General features: G+C 33.3%; 2 protein-coding genes across 2 annotated transcripts; both read right to left on the bottom strand.

Annotated features, from left to right (window-relative positions):
- Positions 1–299: 299 nt before the first annotated feature.
- B0T23DRAFT_67146 (BCS1 N terminal-domain-containing protein) lies at positions 300–2,350 on the bottom strand. The gene has a single exon (XM_062841620.1). It carries the CDS (start codon positions 2,057–2,059, stop codon positions 638–640), a length of 1,422 nt encoding a protein of 473 aa, XP_062695103.1. The 5' UTR covers positions 2,060–2,350; the 3' UTR covers positions 300–637.
- On the bottom strand, positions 2,219–3,572 carry B0T23DRAFT_372825 (uncharacterized protein). Its single transcript, XM_062836755.1, has one exon. It carries the CDS (start codon positions 3,253–3,255, stop codon positions 2,629–2,631), a length of 627 nt encoding a protein of 208 aa, XP_062695102.1. The 5' UTR covers positions 3,256–3,572; the 3' UTR covers positions 2,219–2,628.
- Positions 3,573–11,607: the final 8,035 nt, after the last annotated feature.

The raw sequence follows: 11,607 nt of genomic DNA, 5'->3' as shown, positions 1-11,607 counted from the left end.
CTGGAGGAGGTCTACAGCATAGGTACGGTCACTATTACGAGTGTGGCATATAAACATCCTTGGCGCTATATGCGTGGTGAGCCCGGTGGGAAAAGTTGGGCTTATATAGTGGGTTCGAAGGTCACAAAGGAAGGAGTGAGGCGGATCTGGAAAGAGCGAAAATAAGATTTAAGCAGGAAGCAAGAGGTAAACTACCAGTAGAGAAAAGTCTTTGACTCCAAACAGCGTAATGATATAGAACGTTGAAAAAGACGAACCTGGCTGTTCCACTTCAAGAAAATGTTGTAATCGAATTCATTGTACAGGATGATTAGGGAAAGAAACCCTATGCATGCCCTGTTATTTGACCCTCCCACTCCAGCGTGATCAAAAGTGTCGTCTAGAAAGACTGTACACTTCTTCGAGCCCGCTCATCGAGGCAACCCTTCTCTCCAAATATGATGTTCACTTCCGAGAATACGATGAACCATACATAGCCTTGACATGACGACAATGATAGCAAAGCGGATTCAATACTTCATTCAAACATGGCATCTAGGACGGGTTGCTATAATGGGTATCATTCTTTTTGTTCTTGAACAATGTCTTGTTATACAGCTCTTCGTACATGATTTCGTGCCAGGCCGTCCATCCTCGTTCATGCCGGAGACTTCATGCTGCCATCACTTGAAGGGTTTTCGGCCACAAAGGTCCGGGGAATCAAGCCCTCAGCCATTCTAATAGCACCTTCCATATCATTCTTGTTGAACTGGAACAGACCCTGAATAGCCGCCGTCGAGGTATGTCTCTTGGGGGCGTCGGGGTCCTGGTTGTTCTCGCCAAAGAGTCCGAGCTCATCTAGCCTGTTGAGGAACCTTTCGCGGCCGGAATGGTCTGCGTCAATGTCACCATAGTAGCGATCCCACATCTCGGCAGCCTGGTGCCTGGTTGCCTCGCCAATGCGCATCATCATGTCGACACGGCCAGGGCGGATCAGGGCCGGGTCCAAGCGATCGATGTGGTTGGTGGTGAGGAAGGCTATCCGGTTTTCGCCGGCAGCCAAACCGTCTAGGGCATTGAGAAGACCGGAAAATGTCACTGTGGCGCCGCTGTAGCCATCAGAATCCCTCGGTCTCCGGTTGACGAGCGCGGCGTCGACGTCTTCCAGAACCAAAATGCTCTTCTCGGGCTGCTGGGTCAACAGGTGAGCCAGCAAATCATCCGTGATGCCGACCTCGCTGAGGTTGATCATGGCAACGCTGTAATCCAACTCGCCCGCGAGCGCCTGGATAAAGGACGTTTTCCCAGTACCGGGCGGGCCATAGAGAAGGTAGCCACGACGGTAGGGCACGCCTCTGTCGGTGTACCACTGCTGAGCCGCCAAGAACTCCTTCACATCGTCTACGATGCTCTCTTTAACGCCCTTGTCGAGAATGACGCTACCAAGAGGCCGCTTAAGCCTGGGCTTGCCCAATGGCATCCACTCCATGCGCTTCGCCGTGTAGACGACCGTCTTGCCTTCGTGGAAGCGGTGCGCCATCTGGTGCGCCTCTGTAAAGATCTCGCCCAGCACATGTCGGTGCGGCCACAAGAGGGTGAGGGTCAGCGTCTCGTGCGGCTCGCCAGTTGCCGTCTGAGTCGTGCTCGCCTTCTCCCGGTTCACGGCGATGTACACGCCGGGTTTGTGCCGGATGATGTGGCGGCCAAAGCCGGGTTGCACGCGGAAATCTGCATGCGAGCTCCCTTCGTCCTTGCCGGGGTTGATAGACTTGGTGGTGGTAGAGACGGAGAGGTTGCGGAGCCGCGTCAGTCGCTGGGCGATGAAGCCGGTGTTGTCTCGCGGCAGCGCCAGCCAGGCAAGGACCCAGTTATAGGAAGGATCACGCTTGCTGATCTCGACATTGACCAGCATCTGACGTTTCAGTAATCCGGCACCACGGATGGCAGCCCGGCGACCAAAGGCGGCAGCGGCGCCAAGGCCGGCGAGGCCCATACCACCGGCGAAAACGGGATTGTTGAAGAGCACATCGAGGTTGAGAATTGATCCCGCTGTAAGCGGGGTTTGCGGATCGGTCGACATTGTGGTCGAAGTTCTCTATTCTACATGGCTTTGCGGAAGAGGTTGAAGGCCGAAATGGGTCGGCAAGAATTGAGAGGGCTCCGGGTCGGATGAGGTCTGGGATAAGGTGGAATTCATCCGAATTTGGTTAATGTTCGACGTTTAGCTCGCCGGGAGCCATGCCGACAATTGAAAATTTAAGTGGGTCCGACAGTACGGTTCTTGCCGGGCTGCCGGTAGATTCCCAAGAGGGACGCTACAGTATCGGAACGAAGGTAATCCAATAACTCGGTGTTCCTCGCCGTGATCTCCAACGCAATGGGACATCCGGAAGCTCACCTTTGGGCCATGTACAGCAACAAATACACATGACTCTGAGCCTCAATGCACCCTTTTAAATGTCATAAGAAATGAAGAGAACAGAACCTGGAAGCGGATCGGCATGCGGTCCCCTTCCGGGTATCCTAACATGCAATTCAATGACAGATTCTTTATTATACATGACATGTACACGACCGCCAGCCCATTGCTGCCAGCCAGGCTGTGACGGCTCCCCATCCAGTTCTGTCCCCAAGACCAGCTGCACTCGCTTAACCCAAACGTCTGGGCTTCTTGCTCCTTGTACCACCGAACTTGAGGCGTGTGGCATCGCTGACACGTACGATGGAGCTGCGCAACATCCTTCCTTCATTTCCAAGCAGGACCTTGATGACCGCCTCTCTGCCAGGGCCGAATCCTCGTAAGACCACCTCCATCTTCTTGATCTTATTGTGCAGGTTCATCTGATGCATCTTGTCTACCACGTAGGCGCCCAACTGATATGCCGAGTCGTAGTGTTTGCGATTAGACTTCTTGAAGCCAAGGTTGCCGCACGAAAGGGATATGAGAGCGTCGCGATTCGGCTTGGTGACGGTAATGTGAGTGTTGTGCTTGTGCGAGTAGATGTGGAAGTGGTATGGCTCGTCCTCGGTATCCCTCAATCCGATGTTGGTTGCAAGCTTGTCACCGGTCAAATCGGTGGGATCTGCGGCCATGCCGACAATGCCCCGAGTCAAAGACTCCATCAACTTGGCTGAGCTTTCGGAGTCGGCGTCCCTCCTTGCGGCGGTCTGTGAGAACGCCCGCGTCCATAGTGGCGTGGCGCTGGGGAAAACGGGCTTGTTGAAGGCCTGGAAGAGGTTCTGCGCCAGAAGGCGGCCGGTAGAGAAGCGGCTCATCTTTGCTGGCCAAATGCTCCTCGGAGCTGTCGCGACGGTGGGGTGGACGACAAAGGAAATGTGACCTTGAATGAGCGGGTGGAAGAGCAGTTGGCGCACACAATGCCGGAGTTGGGGGAAGCGAGTCGCACAGGTAGTGGAGAGGCCGTGGCTCCGTGGTACGCGGTGCGCGTGCGAATGCCGTGAGTGGGTGGCTCCCGTCCCGTTCGCCGACCGGAAGTTCAAAGGTCCTCGAAATTTTGAGTGGATGGCCGCGGGGCAGGCAACGCAAGCGGCAGCGCTGCAGAACCAAGGGCGACCATGAGACCGGTCGGCGGTGGGGCAGGAAGTGGTGAAAAAAATGGGGGGCGTCACTAACTACACGCTTGTCTTTTACTAGCAACCCCACCACACTACACCAACCACACCACATTACACCATACTTTCTAGAGTGCTGAGCTCGTCGTCGTCGTCGCATTTGAAGCTATCTATAGATTTATCGTTCAAATTGATCTTTATCTTCCTTATTGTCGTCGTTGTCGTTTTTCTTAGGAAGCTTCTCGCGCGCTACTATTCGACCTCCATTTTCAATTACGTTTTTATACCTTTGTTGGACCGATTGTATCTAGTCGTTGATAGTATTTTGATTTAATTCCTCCCAACCCTCCCTCGCTCTCTTAAATAATTCGTTAAATGTATTTGAGAATTTCGCCGTTGCATAAACGTATTAGTTCGGCTTCCTCTAATAGTTTTTAATAGGGGATAAATTAGGGGAGTAAGGGGGGTTGAAGAAGTATTGTAATCCTACGTCTCTCTTCTACCGTTTGATAATAAAATGGCGAGAAAACCACAACAATAACACCAACACTACCACGACTAGCACGATATATAAGGACCGTAGTTCTTAGCTATCTAATTAAATAGAGTAGTAAGTGATTTTTAAGTCTTTTCGGATAGTTAAGATGGGAGGTATTAAGTTAAATACGACTTATTAGAGTTACGTATTTATTAAATGGCTTAATATTCAGTTTTCGCCGGAAAATGAGGGTAAGTATCGGATCTTTCGGCATCTTTCTTTCGGACGTAAACAGGGATACGAATAAACATTTCCCTAAGAAGGATAAAGGATTACTTAATATATTAAATAAATAAAGATAAATAATTAGCGACTATTAAAAATTAATTTTATATAATTAAGAATTACTAAAGAGCTAGAAAAAACTAATTATTTAATTTAATGAAAAATTAATATTTTATTCATCTCCTATCCTATTTCCTTATATTCGATCTCCTTCTTTTTCTATTCTTTTTCTACACTAACTGTCTAAGTTTGTTTAATTTAGAAAGTACTTCCCTAATCCTATATACTTTAAAAATTTTTAAAAAAAATCACTACTAAAAACTAATATATATATTCCTATATACTACCCCAAATCAAATCTTCCCTTTAAATCTATAATAAATCCCCTAAATAGACTCACCTTTACATACATATATATATATAATTAGTACCTTCTTTTATTATTTCTATTACCCCTATATCCTCTCTTACCTTTCGCAATCAAATATTTTTTTCTAACGCCTTTAATAAAGAAATAGTTATTTATTCTCCAAATAATATTATTCTAGGTCGTTCTAATAAATTATAAAAGTCCCTATAATTTTAAATGAATATTTAAATTAAATCTTTCCTTAAATTCTATTTTAATTTGGGAAGGGTCATTAGGATTGTATTTAGGAAGGTTATCCAAATTATACTTTATATAGCGAATAGAATAGACTAAAGAATTTACTATAAATTTATAGGAATTAAAATTAAATAGTACTATTATCTATTATTAATTAATTATTAGACTTTAACTAGTAATAGGAATTTTTCTAGCTAAATAAAAGCTTTCAAATTTAAATACTAGGGATAATCCTTACCGTAATATAAGTATAGGGTTTAATAGTATACGTTTGTATTAAAAGGAATTAGAGGGAGTAAATGGGTTCGAAGGTTTCCTAAAATTTAAAGGGATTAATAATTAATTAATCTTCCTTATTTAAATAAATATTTATACTAAACTTATAGGTAATCCTAAGGCACTTAGTAGACTAATATTTCTTAGAACTAATAGAATTCTATTTTTTAATAATAGTTTAAGAGTTCCTATATTTCTTAATAGAAGAGGAATTTATAACTATATACAATTTATTAGAGTATTAATAGAAAGAGCCTCAATTTCCCTAGGAGGGTTGGATATAATTAGTATTAGGCTATAGCATATTTAATTATTAATAATTAATTAAATAGAAGCGTTTCGTCTCCTAATTAAGTAAGGATTAAAAAGTAACGATACTATTAGACGAAATAAAATTGGAGTAGAGGCCGGTTAATTTATTATCTTTAAACTTTGAAAATGAATTATAATTTATTAAGGCGGAATTGGGGTTAGAATTAAATTTCGGGAAGAATTTAAGGGTAAATAAATATTGCTTAAAGAAGAAGTTAATCTTCTAACCTCTTTTTATTATACTATAAAAGTAAGAGAGGAAAAATTAAATAATAAAAAACTAAATAATGAAGAACTTTCGTTATTATTTTCCTTAATAAATTTAATTAATATATATTAAAATAGAGGAAAGTTAATTATAGTATTAAGACTATTATATAATTAGTAGCGAGGAAAGATTTCTATACTTCCGAGCCTTTATAATCGGTTCTTTTCAATTTAAATAATATAATTTTTAAGCTATATAAAATATTAGGGCTTTTCTCTAGTACCGTATATATATTTACTTTATTAGGAGAGGATATTATTGGATCTACTATTTACTATAAATAATACTTCCTTTAAAGGATTCTTAAATAGGCCTTTAAATTACTATTACTTTATCCGTAAAGTATTATAAATTATTCTTTAATACTATTGTACTATAACGTTCTCTCTCTATTTTTATTTAAATATTGTATACTTTTTTAATATTATATTCTATTTCTAAGTTTTGGGTATAAGTATTTAAAAGTTTGGATTATATTCTATTAGTCTTATTCGTACAATTTCTATTACTATTAATCTACAAATCTAATTAGATTTTTAGGTAATAAAATCGATTTAACAAATAAGAAGGCCTAAGTTAGATTTTATTACCCCCCAAATGTTAAATCTTTAAAATAATAAAATTAAAATTAACTCTATATTCTTTAGTATAGAACTATATAAATTAAAATTATAATAATCCTATTAACCTACTAATTAATTAAAGATAATTACTAAGAAATATATATTTTATAGGTAGATAGGAATTACCTAAAACCTTTTTTCCTTTATAGGTAATTTAATATCGTTCGAATTAATTGTATATTTTAAAATTTTATTAATGTTATTTAATTGAGTATATTTATTTAATACGAAGATTATTCTAGACCCCTTTCTAATTACTTATAAAAATAGGGCAATTAAATTATTAGTATAAGTAAAGGTATATTTGTTGATACTATACTAAAAGTTAGCTAGGCGTACCGTAAGTCGCTTTTAATTATAAAAACTATTTTTATTTAATAGGAAGGCGCTTACTTAATTAAATTGCAATTTAGAGCAGAAGAATTTACTAAATAGTTTATTAGTATCCAATTCGTTATAAGGTAAATTAAAATCAAAGCGCTAATTTAATTAAGTATTATTTAATTAGAGATAATTAAGAGGTATATACCTATTCTTTGACTTCGGATTTCGAGGGGGGTTAAGATATATTTTATAAACCTTATACTTATTATTATACTTTAATATCCAATTACGTAATTAATTTATTCTTATAATACTCAACTATTTATTAATTATTTTTAATAAATTAGGGAAGAATTCCTAATAATTCTAAATATACTAATTAATAAAGTTTTAAAATATAGTCTTTAATAATTGGGGTATAGTATTAGTATTTAATTAAAGTATTCAATTAATAATATTCTAATTAAGCATTATTTTAAAAACTTCCTAAGTTTATTTAAATTAGAAGTTTAATAATAGTATAATTACTTATTTATTAAATTAATTAAGGATTGGCACTCTACTATACCCTTATAAAAGTTAAAGGCTACGAATAGGAGTAGGCTATTAGAGTTGTCTATTATTAATATTACTAGATTTTACTATTTTAATTAGGTTTAAAACAGTCTAAGGTTTTTTACCTTTAGCCTTATTAGATTTATTTATATTATTATTATTTAAAATAGCCTAAACCTTATTATAGAAAGAAGTACAGTTATTAAAAAATATATTAATAAAGTAATACTATAAGTAATTAATCTATAGGTATTAGAGGAAGAAAAAGCTGAGGTTGATATCTAATATTTTAAAATATATTGAACTATATATAGTGAAAGAATTAATAATATAGGTTATACTAAATTAAAATTACTTTAATAGAAAAGAAAAAGTTTTAAAAATTTTTAGGCTTTTTAATATTATTATTATAAGGAGAAGAAAAGGAAGGTAGGGAAAAAGTTAGAGGAAGAGGGTATTATATAGATAGTTCGTAAATTATCCAACTATTAAATTTAAATATTAGAAATATCTTTTCGAAACTATTACTCGCTTAGCTAGTAGTACAATACTTAACCTTATAGTATTTACTTCTAATATAGTCGATTTATCCTTTCTTTTAAAACGAATACTTAAGCAATAAAAGTAATAAATTATAAAGGTTTAAGGTAATAGGAATTTTTTATTTTTTCTTTTTCTAACGGTTATAGTAACTTTAATAATTACTTAGAACGGTAAAGTTTCTCTAAGTAATTACTTTCTCCTAAAATAGTAAATAATAAATTAAGTATTAATAATAATCTACTATTAGAGTATAAAAACTTGCTTCCCTCGGTCGGATTTCCCTTCTTACCTCCTTCCTTTTCCAATTAATTCCCTATTATTCTATTAATTTTCTTCTTTCTATATTAAATACCTATTATTAAAATATTTATTTATAATTCTAATTAATTTTAAAAACGCGTAAATCCCGTACAATTTCTTCCTCCCGCTATTATTAATTAGCTAATTAATATTCGTTAGAATGCTTATAAATATAATATTTATCGGCCGTAGTATAATAATATTTTTAAACTAATCTATCCCTATTCTATTTCTTATTAAATTTAATATAACGATCGCTCTAAAGTTTATAAATTTCTCTATTTACGAGTCTAGTAATAGATTAGGCTAGGACCTTTACTTATAAATACTATTTAGGGAGTTTATATATTAATAGAGGGTATAAAATTAGTTATTATTTATCTAAGAATCTATATTATATTCTACCCTCCTAAAGTATTATATTTTATTCTTTTATAGGGATTCCCTAACCGTTAGGAAGCGTTTTTATAAATATTCAGTAGTTTTGGAGCTAAGGGATAACTTCTAAATTAGGTTAAATAAATAATAGCTTCCCCTAATTTAGTATTAAATTCAATTTAGATCGACACTAAGGGTAGTTAACTATTTAATCACTATACCTATTATATAATTCAATAAAATAAGCGGTTGAAAGCATTAATTATTCAAATCTTTAATAAAAAGTACGTATTTCTATTTAATTAATTAATTCTCTACTAATTTTACTAGTAATTCGCTATAATATAATTATTGTATTTTAATATACTAAAAAGAATATATATTAATATTCCGCGGTGCCTCTAATAAATTTAAACGGGCTATAATTATAAGTCCTTTTACAGAATATCATTTATTTTTATTACCTAACTTTAAAAATAGTATTTATAATAACTATATATAGTATTATAAAATAGCCAAAAAGTACACTATAAATTCTATTTCTTTAGAGTTTATTTTTAAAGTAGGTAATTCTAGTAAATTGAAAGTTAGATAGTATAATAATCGGAAGGTTTAAACTATAATTAATATTCTTCTTTTACAATTTCGTACTAAATTATTCTTTAAGGGTGAAATTAGGCCTTAGATTAAATATCTTCAATAGGAAAGGGAATTACATATTAGGGGTCCAGGGTTGGATTCCTCTAGCATATAAAGGTCAATAAAATAATTAATATATTTGTATAGTATTCTAAGACGGGAATTCTAATATAGGAAATATATAAAAAATTTTTCTCTAAGGGTAATAGGGGTAGTTATTTCAAACGTTTTCAAACGTTTTAATTTTTCTTTTTAATTTCTTATATATTATTAATTAAGAATAAAGTGAATTTAATAGTATATAGAGAGATAGTAAATAAAGTCTATAAAGAATATTTCTTAGTATTATAATAATATATAATCCTTTTTATCTTTCTCTTCCCTTCGAAAGGAATAATAATATCTACTCGGTTCCTTTCGTACGAAATAGCAAATTAATTAAAATTCCTTACTTTCAAGCTTATATATCGGTTTCTAATTTTTAAACTTCCCCTTAAGTAAAATAATTTTAAATTTCCTATTATTCTATTATACTATCTAACGTATTTTCCTCCTACTATTTTATTTAATTATATAATTTATAGTTTTTCTAATAGTATTTTTATAAATTATAGGTTCCTCTAAAATTTCCTTTAAGTATAATAAAGGAAACGTTTCCTATTTAATTATATTACAATCTAGTTCTAACTGTATACTAGTATATAAAAAGTATTTTCTTAATTCTCTTAACCGGGTAAGGGTTCGTAATATTAATGCCGTCTAAAGTTTTTAAAAGATATTCGTATTTAAAAGTAATTTTTCTAATACAAAATAGGCTAAATTAATAATAAATAAATTTTCGGACTAAATTTATATCAATTCGTTAAATACAATTGTAAATTAATATAAAATCCCCTACCCGTAATTTTACAATATTAGGTCTAATCTTTCCTTTATTTATTATATTACGGTATTTTACAGCCTTCTACCATACTATAGAAATTCGTTCGGCTATAAGAGTAAATTTATATTTATTATCTTAAAATAAACGGATTCTAATAAATATTAAATCAAGCCGGGCTTTTAATAATTTATTATCCCGTATATTACCCTATTATATAATTCTCTAAGAAGGTAAATTAAATTTAATTAGTAAAATAGGATTATATCTATAACCGAAATAAAAAGGAATAAAACTATAACTTCCCTAAACTATAGTCCAATTTATAAATAGGACGTAAAATAATTAAAATTTCTAATTAAATCCTATACCGCCTATAATTTTTACTAGTATTACTATAATTGGGAAATACTTAATTTCATTCACCCTATTTACTTTAAAATTATAAAGTAAGATCCTAATAAAAGGAATATTAAATTTCTTTAATAATTCTTTATAATCTTTATAGAATTCCAATCTACTATTAATAATAATTAATAAGGGAAGGCCCTATCGATGAATAATTTATACTTTAATAAAGCGAACAACACATTTCGAATTCACTATAGGGAGGATATTTACTTCAATATAACTAATAAAATTATTTTATACTTTAATAATCCTTATCCTTTTTCTATTTTTACCCGGTATATACTAAATATCCAACATCCATTTACAAAATAATTATAATAACAAATTAATATACTAAAAAGTATTAATAAACTATTTAGGATTTTATTTCTAATAATCTAAGCAGGACTTAATATAGTTTTCCACATAGGAATAGATGCCCTTCTACTAATAAAAGTTAGTAATATAATAGTAAATTACTTTTCTTCCTTTATAGCCAATTTTATAATAATATTTGCGGAAGATAATATTGCGATTAATATCGTTGTTTATAAATCTATATAGCGCTTAATTAATATATATAGGTTGTAACTATAAAACTCCTTCTTAGAAGAAGAATTTTAAAATTTCTATTTTAAAGCGTCGTTATTCCTATTCGGTAATTAAATTAGTAGGTAGTTTTAGCGTTTAAAGGTATTTAATAATCCGTTAAGAGTTATAAATCTAATAATCCTTTAAAAGTTCCTAAATTTTCTTCCTTTAATCTAGTATTCTATTAAATTTAATTATATAAATTTATTAATATATATAATTATTAATATTTTCTTTATTAACCTTATTCTATTAATTTATTACTAAAGGAAGTATACGGGAAAGGCTATTAGCAACGATATTCTTTTTCCTAAGGATATATTTAACTTCGAAATTAAATAGTCGGATCTAAATAATCTAACGTATAATTATTATTATTAGGATATTAAACATTGTACTATTTAATTAATATACTATAACCTACATATTAATTTCAATAATAAAATAAATACCAAATAAATAGCGCTTTAACTACTTTAAAGTATAAAGCAGCCCTCGAAGTTCTTGTTTAATAGTATTATATTTTTTCTTAGTATCCGACTAAATATTACTCTTAAATCGATAAGGGTAGTATCGGCTATTTAAATCAATTTATTTAAGGACCGC

Source organism: Neurospora hispaniola (assembly GCF_033458365.1).
Source record: "Neurospora hispaniola strain FGSC 10403 chromosome Unknown B0T23scaffold_2, whole genome shotgun sequence".
NCBI classification, from domain to species: domain Eukaryota; kingdom Fungi; phylum Ascomycota; class Sordariomycetes; order Sordariales; family Sordariaceae; genus Neurospora; species Neurospora hispaniola.
This window is presented reverse-complemented; position numbering and strand designations above follow the sequence as displayed.